Below are 14,887 nucleotides of genomic sequence, written 5' to 3'. Positions count from 1 at the left end.
AACAGCCTTGAAGACGAAGTGATGGTAATCGCTTCCATTTCGCCGCAAAAGCAGTTGCATTCTCCGTAATACTACTTAACTAGGTTGTGGCTATTAATGCGAATTTATGTCAACCTCTAAGCTATATGGTTACTTTTATGCCTACTTAGGCAAGTTTAGTTTAAAAGATTGGCAAGAAAAGCAAAACGACGAACCAGGTTCCAGTCTTTTTATTAAAACTTTCAATGTTCCTATGAAAGAAAATGATACAAAGTCCTTGAACTGCGATTCTCTGCAATTAAAAAGCACACTACAGCACAATTTCAACAAAGCCAGTAGACGGAAAGGTTTTTATTGCTGCGGAGATTGTATTCTTACTTGCATGCCGCACTTTAACAAAAAGGCTTAGAAGGAAGGGAGAGAAAAAAAAGGAAAAAAAAAAAACCCTTTACACAAATGTATTTTTGGTTCTAAATCAAAATTGTCATAGCGCTTGTTACAGTAATTTAATAACAAACGATAAGATCATTCCAAGTTTTAAAGATAAAAAGATACAGTGATACATTGAAGTGTTCTTTGAAAGAAGATTTTTTATATGCGTTCCTTTAAGTCTTTACCAAACCACCAAGTTAACCTAATTTATGTAAACTGGCTTTATGCTTTACTCACCTATCAAATGCTAAACAATAAAAACAAGGCAAAAAAAAAAAAAAAAAAAAAAAAAAAAAAAAAAAAAAGCAGAGTTGACAATTTAGCATGAGGACGATTTTAAGCGTGTAAAAGCGGTTGTTTTATAGAATGTGAAGTCCGCAACAGAACTCTTCCACTATGGTGCGCAGGCGAACGAAACGCGCTCTGGCAGACAAAGACAAATCGCGGCACGTGCACCTGGAGACAACGACGACGATCTTGTTGAATAATTTACACCTGGAAAGAAAGCAAACCACATGAGTCAAACGGCTGTAGTGCCATCTGGCATTACTGAATCGACAAGCCAAGTTCAAATAAGAAGATTTCTAAGCATAATCTGAATTATACGAAGTGATATCTTAATATACCATACGGTCATTTGAATTTACAATCTATACACTTCGATACGAAGTTCAGTGTTGCTCGAGCAGTACTTTAAAAAGACAGCAAGGCCATTAAAAACTTACGATCCTGAAACTTTGTATAAAAGTTTACGGTACTGCTACTTGCGCATCAATTACACCACGCACAACAGGCCAAGTACTTCAATTCTGGGTTCTACATTAAGAGGTCATTTTAGAACTCATTTTTGGGTTACGGGACCTATTCTCACCTTGGGTTACAAAAGCGCAGGGGTGCACTTTAATACGAGTAGCGCGCAGGAGGTGGAGGTGGCGCCGCCCTGTCAGCATAGGGGTCTCGCCGAGGCATGCTGTACATCGGGGTCCGAGACATGGAGAGAGGGGAGAGACGAGAGCGCTCATATGAGTAACCATTCCCGGCGGGTGTTGGTGGGGCAGGAGGAGCACGTCTGATGGGACTGCGGTCTCGTGCATAGAACGAGGATGGCGGGGGTGGGAGGGGGCGTCGCTCATAGGGGTCGAGGCCGTTGCCAGCCAGTCGCTCTCTCATAATGGCAGATGAGGGGGGCGGAGGGGGAGGGGGAATGGCACCCGTACGCCGGTCCTCATACGAGGAGACGCCGTAAGGGCGAGCGCGGTACTTCTCGTAATAGTCGACCACACCACGTTCGCGCTCGTATGCTGGTGCTGCACGCTCTGCATATGGGGGGCGTCTGGGAGGAGGGGGTGGTGGTGGTGGAGGGGGTCCAGGGGGGTAGCCAAAGCGTCCCCTAGGATAACCAGGGGGCTCTGGCCGGTCACCAGGGAAACGGGGCGGCCAGTATCCACCATCTGGGGGGCCGTAGCCTTCCTCCTCCTCGCCTCTTGGTCGACTCTTTGAAATCTGCACATGAATTCGTTTTCCTGCAAGTGCAAAAACATTTGATGCATTACACAATGTGCAAAAAAAAATAAAAAAATATGAAAGGAAGTGAAAAGGCTATGGCTTTATACCTTGGAATTCAGAGTTGTCCAACCCCTTGATTGCATCCATGGCCTCATCAGAGTTGCTCATGTGTACAAAGGCAAAGTTCTTGATGATGGCGCATTCAGTAACCGTGCCGTACTCTTCAAACAGCGCTCTGAGCTCTTCATCGGTTCCCTTCTCCACATTGGCAACGTGAAGTTTCACCGGGCCCTGGTTCTTGCCCCGACTCGCTTCGACGTTGATGGGCGTTCCATGCAGCTTGTACAAATGAAGGTTTCGAATGGCCTTCGTCGCACTTTTGCGATCATCCATATGGACAAATGCAAAGTTTTTGATAATGGCACACTCAGTGACCGTTCCATACTGAGTAAAGAGAGACTTAATTTCTTCTGCTTCGGCCTGCTGAGGCAGGTTTCCAATGAAGATCTTCACCATCTTTTCCGATGTGGTACGCAAAGCCTGAAACACACTGAGATAAGATACACTGCAATGAGTTGCAAAACAAGTTACTGTAGTTACATAATGAGTTTGTTAGGAATCAACGCATACGAACGAGAACCCGAAACCACGCCTGGAGTTAGAGTGAAATCGAAACAGTGGACTTCCTGAGAAGCCAATCAAGTAAAACCAGTTTATGCAAATGCATTTTCCCCTACATACACGCACAAAAGGATAAGGTATATATAAATATATATATATTTTTAGTAGAATTTAACAAGTTCTTACGAACAAAATAGCTCTCCTCGCACTGCATACGCATCGGCCTCGTGTTATTACTTAATGCTAGCTGACTAGCAAGCCTCGACGAACATTTAACGTTTGTTTATTCACGGCACATTCTTTGGCGTATTAACGTTCGTAAAACACTTATCGTAATGAAAAATGAATACAGCAAGTAATCGTAAACTCACGTGCTCGGCGACCCGAGAGAAAACCCTATTTCCGTTGCTATATTTGAATAAGCTAACAACTTAGCTTAGCAGCCGAGCAACCGTTGCGCGCCTGGATAAGCGCGATTAATGCGTCTTTTACATGTAACTAATTAACAGAGTTTCTACATACCATATAAACGCTGCTTACATCTAAAGAGCTTTCATAGTGCGTGCTGAACTTAAAATCTAAAACTGACTTTGTAAAGGTCAAAATACAACCGACAATACTCACCGCCTGTTTCTCACCACAATGAGGAAGAGGGTGGGCCATTCAATAATATACTTCCTTAGTCCCGCCCACTTGACTGAATGAACCAATAAAATATTAGAATGTGGATCACGCGGAACGCTACGAGCTAGAATCTGGAAGATTAAAAGAAAAACTGTTCTTGCTTTGGTGTTTATTTCTTTATTTATCGTAATTGAGGTGTGATTTATATAAGTGAAGAATATAAGATATCACATAATTTATTAGTTTTTTATGCCTATTATGATGGTCAATTAATTAAGAATAAGTCATAGAGTCATCATGTGTTCAGACTTACAACAGTCTGAAGCAAACTGCAAGGAATGAAGTTGATATTCAAATACTGAATAGCAGAACTGAGAGAAAAAACATTTATATTCAATGCAACTAACAAGTTACTTGATATTAAACTGCCTTTAGTGGTGTGGGGTCAGTTAATCAGAGGAAGGTCAATTGCAGGAACATAGTAGAAAGACAAAAGTTAGAAGTTGCGTGTCTGTGAAAAAAAGAGCAATAATAACACAAGAAAGTCTCAGGATTTATATTCATTTACTTATTTATTGACTAAAGGAGTCTGCCAAACAGCACCTTATCTTGCATGTTATGTTTTCATACCACTCAAACAAGTCTTTCCACATCCATCTGACTGGTTAGTATTTAGGCTACCAGAAAAACACATTTAATGTCCGCATGCCATGCCTATTGTGGTGTATTTAAGTCATTATTGCTACAATGGTAAATTAAATTTAATTAGATAGAAATAAAGATATAAGAAAATAAATTAAAAGAATAATAATATATACAAATTTTTTATGGATTTTAAGCAGAAGATAATGTCTCTCGATTTTAACAGTAGGTTAAAAAGTATTAAAGTATTCTCATCTCTTTATATTATTAACCACTGTACTCACATGAACTGTTTTGAATATGTTTTTAGTACATAAACGGATCTTGAGAGAGGAAATGTCATTGCTGACTATGCAGGCCTCACTGAGCCATCGGATTTCAACAAAAATATCTTAATTTGTGTTAAGAAGATGAATGAAGTTCTTACGGGTGTGGAACGGCATGAGGGTGAGTAATAAATCCCTTTTAAGGGTTAGTTCACCCAAAAATAAAATATTCTGTCATTTATTACTCACCCTCATGTCGTTCCACACCCGTAAGACCTTCGTTAATCTTCGGAACACAAATGAAGATTTTGGTTGAAATCCGATGGCTCCGTGAGTTCTGCATTCACAGCAATGACATTTCCTCTCTCAAGATTCATTAATGTACTAAAAACATATTTAAATCAGTTCATGTATACAGTGGTTCAATATTAATATTATAAAGTGATGAGAATATTTTTGGTGCACCAAAAAAACTAAATAATGACTTATATAGTGATGGCCGATTTCAAAATACTGTTTCAGGAAGATTGGCGCGTTATGAATCTTTTGTGTCGAATCATGATTCGGATCGCATGTCAAACCGGCAAACTGCTGAAATCACGTGACTTTGGCGCTCTGAACCACTGATTCGACACGCTGATTCATAACGCTCCAAAGCTTCCTGAAGCAGTGTTTTGAAATCGGCCATCACTAGCCTATATAAGTCGTTATTTTGTTTTTTTTGGGGCCCCAAAAATATTCTCTTCGCTTTATAATATTAATATTGAACCACTGTACTCACATGAACTGATTTAAATATGTTTTTAGTACATTAATGGATCTTGAGAGAGGAAATGTCATCGCTCCCTATGAAGGCCTCACAGCACCATCGGATTTCAACAAAAATATCTTAATTTGTGTTCCGAAGGAACGGCATGAGGGTGAGTAATAAATGACATTATTTTCATTTTTGGGTGAACTAACTCTTTAAGGTGTATTTAAATCATTATTGCTACAGTTGTAAATTAAATTTAATTAGATAGAAATACAGATGTTAGAAGATAAATCAAAAGAATAATATATAAATATAGATTTTATATGGATTTTAAGCAGAAGATAATGTCTCTTGATTTTAACAGTACGTTAAATAAATAAATAAACAAACAAAAAAAGAGGACGTAATGTTTACTATTTACATTTGATATCCGAATACCTAAACTTTGAATTATAAGAATGTACCCTATATTTTTAATGGCTTAGACAAAGCAAGTTCAACACCACATGGATCGCGATTGTGAAAGCCCATATTGTTCAAACCATTCAATATAGCCTATGTGAACGGTTTGAACAACACCTAATTTAAATGTTCATTAAAACTATGTCATGTCACAAGACAAAAACTGGCGAGTGCTTTTAACTTAAAAACACTATTATTTTTTAATCTAAACTATAATAGCCTAAAGCATGACAAATATTCATTTTGAAATACTATAGCAAAAAATAGATAGTGAAAGCATAGCAATCAGTTGCGCAACTCTGGGGTTTTTTGAGTCACATGCTCCAAGTTGAAATGGGTGGCGGATTTCAATGTTGATGCAATCTTCTCTCTGTTTGTTGAGCTCACACTCTTCTTCGCTTCAGAACAGGACTGTTAGTTGATGATCGTTGCATCAGCTTCTGAAGGTGAGCTGCGAAACTTCATTAGTTCATTAGTAGCCTATTTAAAAATATATAGGGTAAAATGTTACGCTACGAACTGTGCTATTCTCAAATTAGTTCAGAATAATGTTGCAAGATATAACTGTTCAGTGAACTAACCCATAACGAGTTGTGTTTTCTTTATATCAGCAGCGGAATTTAACCCCACAGAAGTACTTCTGCCTTCATTTGTCACACAGAATGAATGACAATAGCAAACTTGAAACTGAAGAACTGCTTACCTGTCTTCATATACATCTCTACCACCCTAATCAAGCCAGATGCCCGCCGTTCCAAAACCTGCCCCTAAATCAACCATACAAAATGGACGCTGAAGATCCACTAAGGCTTGGCCGTGATGGACATACCTGCATCTTTGTCCTAAATGACACCTCCGTCTCCAGAAAACAGCTCTCCATACAAGCGTATAGGAAAGCTGGCAGCACTTTCTTGAGCTTCACGATCCAGAACATGAGCCAGAAGGTCAAACTTGTGGTCGGCGGGTCTGAACTGAGATACCTCGAAAGAGCGGAGCTTGATGACAAGGTGCTCCTCCGCTTTGGAAGATATGAAATGCTGATTTGGCCGGAGCCAGGAGATTCAGCGAATACATTTGAAGTCCTGTTTGAAACATGCAATACACCCCCTTCACAGGAATTGGGCATAGATGTGCCATGCAAACTACCTGTTATGGACACTGGTGTGTCATGGAGAAACCTTGAGAATGGAGCACCTGCAAGCCAAGAACCACTGGAGTCAGATGAGACAGTTGTTTTAGTATAGACATTTTCCGGACCTTGCTTTGCATATTATTATTATCATCATTGATACTGTGTTATTAAAATGCATCTCAAATGTGCTGCGATTGTAGCTTATGATGCAAGTGACACTGTTATGATTTCTTCTGGAATGCCACTGAACCAGTTTTGTTGCCCGATTTCCTCCTCTTGTACATATATTTAAAGTATTTTACTGAATTTTATTGGATGTTTGTAACACACGTTTGCTCAAGGCACTTGTGTTTTCTCTCCATTACTGTGAAGTGTTCGTCAGTGTGTTTAGCTTTATATTATATAATATTTAATATAATGAATTGAGTTTTACTTGATAAAATGTGAATTACAAACTTTTTGAAATTACAATGATTGAAGTGTTATTCATAAACTACTTACAACATGTAATATATTATATAATGGAATAAACTTGTTTTATAGCTCTCGTACAGATTGCTTTTTAAATAGGAACTCGGGACACAAAAAAAATTAAAAAATGTTTATTTTCAGGTTTATACTGTACTAGATTATACTAAAAATACAAAATACAAGATCAACTTAATGCTAAGAAAATATTTTCCAGATCATATTTTAACAATTTGCTTCAGTAAATGACTATAAAAAAAGCTAATTATTTAATTTAATGTCCAGGGTGTTTCCCCGCCTTTGGCCTGAGATGCTGGATTAGGCTGGATGGATGGATGCATTATCTTTATTGAAATCTATGAAAATATATAGCAAATTTGAGTGTCCTTGGCATCAAAAAGTCTGAAAACTCGTTTTAACTTTAACTTTTGAAATAAACGTGAGTTGCTTTTTTGTAAACAAAACTATTTAAAGCCAAGAAATACTGAATAGTCCTTAGCGTTTGAGTCATTCAAAAAACATAGTATTGCTATTTCAGACATTATTGCATTCTGCTGGAAAATCATGGTTAGTTACTTATCTCCAGAAAGCAGTTGTAAATGTTGAGAATTATTCAAAGCAGGACTGTCATCGATTTTTCATGTTTTAGTAAAGGTTAAGTATCTTAGAAAGGTAGGTGATCCAGGAACTGAAACTCACCTGAGATCATCTTGCTCGATCACTCTTTTATATTTAATCTATAAACCTTTCCTTGTACTTACAAACAACAAAGGCACTGATAAGCATCAGTCTGGGCAGATAGCAGATGGTTTACAGTAAATGATGTCAGCGGTGAACAGACAAGATCGAAACTCTCAACAGGAGTGTTTGCAGTACTAATCTTTGTGAAATATATATATAAAAACAGTATATATCTTTATGTAAAAATTATATTATTAAAATTAGATTATTATATTATTAATATCAACTTCAAAGCTAGTTAAGATAAAGTCCCTCACATTAGATTGTATGTATATGAACCTCTACTAATTACTAACATCATACAGTATGTGAACATTGTAATTCAGGTTTAAAATGCTTCACTCTATAGAACTAACCACACTGAAACTGACTGCTCAGAACAGCTTTGATTGACAGATGTCTCAGCATCTTCCCTCCTCTGTTATCATGTGGGTCTCTAAAGTGTTGGTCAGTGGTTGGTTTGCAGATGGTTGTCTGCATGCTCGCATGGTTGCATGTATTTACAGTGCTGTTGATGGGGTTTGATGAACACTTGCAGAGAGTTTGAGTCTCTTGCATCTTTTCCTCCAGACAAACAGAACAACAGGTCACCATGAGTCATTGTGCTTTATATCTTTCAAGGAATAAAAACCAAGGACATAAAATGTGATGAGATGTGGAACTATTGCACAAATGTGGAAATGACAGGAAGTAATATACCTATCTGAAAGAACACATAATTTTCAGTCATGAGTAAACAGTGACCTGAGAAGATTTTCAGACATCTACAGTTTTACATCTTCGGGTGAAAAAGTTTAAATAATATACCAATGCACACATATATAAGGGACGCCTTTTGTTAAAATGTGTGCTAATTGAGTTTTTCCTCAGCACCGCCTAAATGTGAAGAAAATGATTTTGCTGTTTTAACCATTGAACATTAAAAAACAGGGATCTGTTTCTGCACCTGCTATTATGAAAATACAACAAAACACTTATTTCAAATGTAAAGTTTCAACACTTTTTATACTCACAACTTACAGTGGCTGACTGCATTTTTAAAATCAATAAAAGCCAGTGTTATTGTATCATTGAAATACTACTGTAGGTTTTATTAATATTTAGAATATAGTAAACTTTTTTTTTTTTTACTTTTAGGTTTAATTTGTGAAAGGGGTGAATTCTGGAATCCACTGCTTCAATATATATCTTTTAAGTTATTAATCAACATTTACCTTTCTAAATAATACATTATTTGAATGACTTCTTCAATGTATGTTAAAGCATTTATTTTTCTTTTCATCTTCAAACACTAGAGAATATTGATGTATGTCTGTACCTCTCACTGAGAGAAAAGAACAACTTATAAGTATGTTTTGAGAAACTTTCCTGTTTATAGTTGGAGCCTGGGCCACCTTCAACCTTGAAGAAGCTGTGAATCATGTCTATCTGTGTATGTGCGCTAGTGTTCTGTGTGTAGGTCCTGTACTGGTTTCAATGGACAGATGGCATTTAGCTGGAGACCTGAAGATGCCATGTCAAGACCCAAAAGGACATCCAGTACCTAAATCCAGGGTCCCCTCATCAGCATCCTGACAATGTTTCTAACTATCTGTCCATGTGTGGAAGATTCCTAATCTTGTCTATTTTTCTTAGCCAATCAGAATCATTCAACCTGAAGTAATGATGTAGTTAGTGGACTCTTGTTAGAGCGTGATTGTTGTGGAAATGTGAATGTATGTGGAGAGGCTTATACGAACTCCTTGTGAGATTTGAAGCTGGCTTCTGCTGATGAAACTGCAAACTATTCTTCAGTGAAATGTTCTTCAATTTATTTATTTTTTAAACTCTGACTCCGGGTCTTTATTCATCATATTTGGTCTTTTGGGTCTTTAACTGTAAAATTCTCCTACATTAGTTTCAGTTTCAATTAACTATAACCCTAAACTGAACAAATAAGGTGTTTGCTGATTAACTATGCCCAGAAAAAAAATGTAGGTCCATTTAAAATAATCTATTGCATCAAACTTAAAGTTAAAGCTGAATGCATGAAATTTGTATGAAATAAAATAAATAAAACAAAAGAAAAACACAAAACATTAATGAACAAGTACTTGACTTCAATATTATCTTGCCATTTGATATCAGACACACATAGTAGGCTAAGTAACCAGACAGTAGTTTTAAATGCCTAGACTATTGCTCAAGGTCCAAAGCTCATGTCCATTTTAAGGTTGTGCTGTTTCACTAAAGTCCTTCTAGAGCCTCTTTTCAAATAAAAACTTTACAGTGTTTGTCGGATAGGGGTTAGCAGGGATACAATGACAGTCAGCAGTGATACAATGACACATCTTTATGGTTACGAGCTGACAAACTACTGAGTTTGTATATGTAAGACTGAAAGGAGGGAAATTGGACATTGACAAGATTACAAAATTACCATAACATTACCACAACTACATTTTTACAATAGCATTACCATAACATTAGGATCACAAATACTGTAGGTATGCATACTAAATTGCTCTCCTTTTTTAATTTGTTTCTTCATCATTATCATGTTTGTTCTATTTAGACACACCCTCTGCAGCGAGCGCGCAACAAATCTATAAACACAAATAGCTTAAGAACTTCTTACCATTAGATTTTCTCCCTCTTTCTTTTCTCTGCTTTTCCGCAGTTACGTTTCTGCTCTGGCTTTTGTACAACTCTGCTTTACTCTTGAAATTCTGGCATTGCTAACTTTGATAAATGAAGAATTATTTAAATAAATTTCACACGCAAAATACACATTGTAATAGTTTAATAACAATTAAGTGTTCACTTCTGAATTTAAATTTCCTAAACTGTGTGGGAGATGGCAGAACATTTTGTGTTGTTGGGGATTAACAGTTTAGGACCCTTGAAACCAGATATGTTGAATAAAGACCCGGAGTCAAAGTTTAAAAAAAAATTATAAATTGAAGAAAAATTTAATGAAGAATAGTTTGCAGTTTCATCAGCAGAAGCCAGCTTCAGGTCTCACAAGGAGTTCGTAGGCCGCTCTGCGTACATTCACATTTCCACAATAATTATACTCTAACAGAGTCAACTAACTATGTCATTACTTCAGGTTGAATGATTCTGATTGGCTAAGAAAAATAGACAAGATTAGAAATTTTCCACACGTGGACAGATAGTAAGAAGCATATCTCCCTTTGTCACGGTGATGACGAGGGGACCCTGGATTTAGGTACCGGATGTCCTTTTGGGGTCATGACATGGTGTCTGCTGGTCTCAAGCAGAATGCCAGTTGTCCAGTACAAAGGGACCTGCACAAAACACTTAGCGCACATACACGATTCACAGCTTCTTCAAGGCTGAAGTTGATCTGAGCTCTGCTCTGAGCAGGAAACTTTCCCAAAACATACTGATAACATGTTCTTTTCTCTCAGTGAGAGGTACAGAGGAAAATAGATGCTTTAACATACGTTGAAGAAGTCATTCAAATATTTTAACAGAAATATAAATGTTGATTAATAACTTAAAAGATATATATTGAAGCGGCAGTGGATTCCAGAATCCATCCCTTCAGTGTGAAACCAGGAATAAGTTGTGATGTTAAATAAAAGCATTGCTTTTGGATTCACATTTTTAAGAGCCTTACAAAATCATGTAATTTAAAGGATTGGTTCACTTCAGAATTCAAATTTCCTGATAATTTACTCACCCCCATGTCATTCAAGATGTTCATGTCTTTCTTTCTTCAGTCAAAAAAGAAATTAAGGTGTTTGAGGAAAACATTCCAGGATTTTTCTCCATATAGTGGACTTACAGTTACAACGGGTTGAAGGTCCAAATGTCAGTTTCAGTGCAGCTTCAAAAGGCTCTACACGATCTCAGACGAGGAATAAGGGTCTTATCTAGTGAAACGATCAGTCATTTTCTAAAAAAATTAATATATATATATATATACTTTTTAACCACAAATGCTCATCTTGCACTGCGATGCGATGCGCCACACATTATGTAATCACGTTGGAAAGGTCATACATGACATAGGCGGAAATACCACAGTATAGGGCAACAAAACTCCATCTCATTTTCTCCTCCAACTTCAATATCATCCAACACCATTGTTTTACCTTTTTTTTGTAAAGGGTGTTTGACTTAGTCTTTGCACGTTCGCTTTGTCGACACTGGATCGGTACTTCCACCTGTGTCACATGTGACCTTTCCAATGTGATTACGTAATGCGTGGCGCATCGCAGAGCAGTGCAAGACGAGCATTTGTGGTTAAAAAGTATATATATATTTTCAGAAAATGACAGATTGTTTCGCTAGACAAGCCCCTTATTCCTCGTCTGGGATCATGAGCCCTTTGAAGCTGCACTAAAACTGACATTTGGACCTTCAACCCATTGTACTCTTGTGAAGTCCACTATATGGAAAAAATTCCTGGAATGTTTTCCTCAAAAATCTTAATTTCTTTTTGACTGAAGAAAGAAAGACATGAACATCTTGAATGACATGGGGGTGAGTAAATTATCAGGAAATTTGAATTCTGAAGTGAACCAATCTTTTAAATTACATGATTTTGTAAGGCTCTTAAAAATGCGAATCCAAAAGTTCTGCTTTTATTTAACACAACTTATTCCTGGTTTCACACAAAATGCTTTGCCATAGGCTGTTTTATCTTCCCTCTCCCACACAGTTTCTGATTATCCAGAGTCACTCTTTCTTAAGAATCATTAACCAAAACACATCGCCCAACGTGGGGCTCGAACCCACGACCCTGAGATTAAGAGTCTCATGCTCTACCGACTGAGCTAGCCGGGCTGAATGCTACCACAAGTGTTAGAAGTACAATAGAAGTGCAGCTAATCTACAGTCGTTAAAACATTGTTGCGTTAGACAATGTTTTTTTGTTTTGTTTTTTCAGAAAAAGAAGTGCATACTCTTACATTACTAAATATCTTATAAAATATCTTAATTTGTGTTCCGAAGATTAACGAAGGTCTTACGGGTGTGGAACGGCATGAGGGTGAATAATGACAGAATTTTCATTTTTGGGTGAACTAACCCTTTAATGCTGGTCAACAAAAAGACAACAAGGAATATGTATGTATGTATTTGTCTTTTGTCCCACTTCACCGTCTGTTTTTCTTTCAGGCTTTGGATAGCTCTGGTATGCCAGGCATGGACAGAGTCGACAGCCTGGAGGAGTATCTCGCGGAGCTTAGGAACCAGCCCTCTCTGGCCCTCACCAACCAGCAGGTCAGGAACATTCAACTTTCTCTACTTTCCTCTTTGACCTGTTATACATTATCACTTGCACATGTTTTGTTTTCTCATTTGCTGTGTATCATATGCTCTTTCTGCTTAGGTGAGCAATATTGTTGCTCTTTGGCAGAACCTGCTGGACTATGATAAGCAGATGTTTGCTGCCAGATACCGGAGCAAGCTGGACACAGGGAGGTTCAGGTCCCCCAAGAAGAGGCAGGAGTTCACTCCAGGGGTGGAGAGTGTGAAGAGGCACGCACTCAAATAGGAAATCTGTACTGTGTGATAGGAAAACTCTACTGTGGCGGCTGACCCTCTACTCCCTGCCCATGTGCGCCCCCTGTCTGCACCTCCCCCAGTCAGGTCTGGCTCACCAATACCACCTGCCCAGTAGCACCGTGGGCCAGGCACAGGTGAAGAGGAACATCCCTTCAGCCCCAGTGGTTTTGTCACCACCAGCTGTGAAACCACAAACCCAGCGGCAACTCTTCCCTGCTCCACTGGTGATGCTGACACCAATGGCCTCACAGGGACTGTCCTGGTTGCTGCTCCATAGGATCTCGGGGTCAGACTTTCCTCTGCCCCTCCTGCTCCGCCAGTTCGAAAACTGACCCGTCATGTGCCACATAACACGTGCCGGAAATACGGGCAGTTCAGGACAGCTGAGACTGGGCATAGCCAGTACAAGGGTGTTGTATACTGCCCCTCTGTAGAGACAGTTACAAAGGAACAGTGGTTGAAATAAAAAAACTCTTATTTATGTGTATAGATCATTTCTTTTTCTTTTTTTGCACTTGCAAAGACTTAATGAGAGCCATGGACACTGGAGAGTTTTATTTATGTGTACAGTTCTGTGTTATTCTGTTCTTTTGCACTTGCAAAGAACGCACAAGAGCCATGGACATTTTAAAGTTTTATTTATGTGTATTGTTCTGTTTTCTGTTCTGTTGCACATGCAAAATAATGACTAAAAGAATTCAAATGTGAATGAATCAAGGAATTAATGAATGATTGGCTATGGCTGATTGACAAGTAAAGTTTGGTCATGATTAAATAACCCTCTCTTTGTGTGTTTTGCTTTGCTATATTATCATTCAAAACTTCTAGGCACTTGTGAAAAATGTTGTAATGTCAGTATGCTTTAAAAAAATGGATTGCCTATTATTATAATTTTTAGAAAACAACTGGAGCAGAAATATTTAAAACTAAAAGTGCACAAACTCAGAACTGTAAATATCAATAATCAGTAATATATAATTAATACAACGTTCATTTATATTTCAAAATGGCATAGCAGAAATAATTTCAATAATATCGACGCCATTTATATGATTTTTATTGATAAAACACACTAATTTACTTCATTAAGTAAAAACATAAATTTCTGGCAACTGTAGGATTCGAACCGGCAACCTTGTGATCTTTGTGATCTGACCTTTCTACCATTTAAATGTGGAAAAGAAACAGAAAAAAGGTGTTTTTTTTTAAATAATTTACTGCAGACATTGGAGGAGAAAGGCATAAATCCCTTTTTTCTCTTTTCTTTTCCCCAACCAGCACAACTTCAAAAGTTGCTTTCGTCCCTGGGTGGGCTCGAACCACCAACCTTTCGGTTAACAGCCGAACGCGCTAACCGATTGCGCCACAGAGACGAGGATGTCACCGGTCTCAAAACCGAAGCAGTTCATGAGAAGGTAAGCAGAACAAAGGACAATTGATAACAGAAAGTGTTAGTACAACAGATGTGACCATAGCCCTATTATGATTATTATTAAAAAAAAAGGCTACATTAAATTTATTTAGCATGTTTTCATGTTCTACCATTTAGGACGGCTGTGTATAATGACCACTAGATGGCAGTACAGACTAAGTAAAGGCAGTCTTCACCCACTTCAAAGCATATTACAAATCAAAGGTTATTTTAAAGTAATATTTGAATGAAAAGGGTTTTTTTCAGGTCTAGTCTATAGGCTTCTAATTTGTCAGTAATCAATAGGCACAGAATGTCAGAACAGATTT

General features: G+C 37.8%; 2 protein-coding genes and 2 non-coding genes across 4 annotated transcripts; 1 reads left to right on the top strand and 3 right to left on the bottom strand.

Moving 5' to 3' along the window:
• Positions 1–194: 194 nt before the first annotated feature.
• On the bottom strand, positions 195–3,280 carry rbm4.3 (RNA binding motif protein 4.3). The gene is made up of 4 exons (XM_048183825.1): positions 3,163–3,280; positions 2,025–2,467; positions 1,283–1,934; positions 195–906 (listed from the first exon to the last, which is right to left on the bottom strand). Exons 2-3 carry the CDS (start codon positions 2,431–2,433, stop codon positions 1,312–1,314), a joined length of 1,032 nt encoding a protein of 343 aa, XP_048039782.1. The 5' UTR covers positions 2,434–2,467; positions 3,163–3,280; the 3' UTR covers positions 195–906; positions 1,283–1,311.
• A 2,295-nt stretch (positions 3,281–5,575) lies between these two features.
• tifa (TRAF interacting protein with forkhead associated domain) lies at positions 5,576–7,011 on the top strand. Its single transcript, XM_048183816.1, has 2 exons — positions 5,576–5,732; positions 5,898–7,011. Exon 2 carries the CDS (start codon positions 5,949–5,951, stop codon positions 6,528–6,530), a length of 582 nt encoding a protein of 193 aa, XP_048039773.1. The 5' UTR covers positions 5,576–5,732; positions 5,898–5,948; the 3' UTR covers positions 6,531–7,011.
• A 5,340-nt stretch (positions 7,012–12,351) lies between these two features.
• On the bottom strand, positions 12,352–12,424 carry trnak-cuu. Its single transcript has one exon. It is a non-coding gene; the product is annotated as a tRNA-Lys (tRNA).
• Positions 12,425–14,446: 2,022 nt separating this feature from the next.
• trnan-guu lies at positions 14,447–14,520 on the bottom strand. Its single transcript has one exon. It is a non-coding gene; the product is annotated as a tRNA-Asn (tRNA).
• Positions 14,521–14,887: the final 367 nt, after the last annotated feature.

Source organism: Megalobrama amblycephala, linkage group LG3 (assembly GCF_018812025.1).
Source record: "Megalobrama amblycephala isolate DHTTF-2021 linkage group LG3, ASM1881202v1, whole genome shotgun sequence".
NCBI lineage: Eukaryota > Metazoa > Chordata > Actinopteri > Cypriniformes > Xenocyprididae > Megalobrama > Megalobrama amblycephala.
The sequence above is the reverse complement of the archived record's forward strand: the minus strand, read 5'-3'. Positions and strand labels throughout refer to the sequence as shown.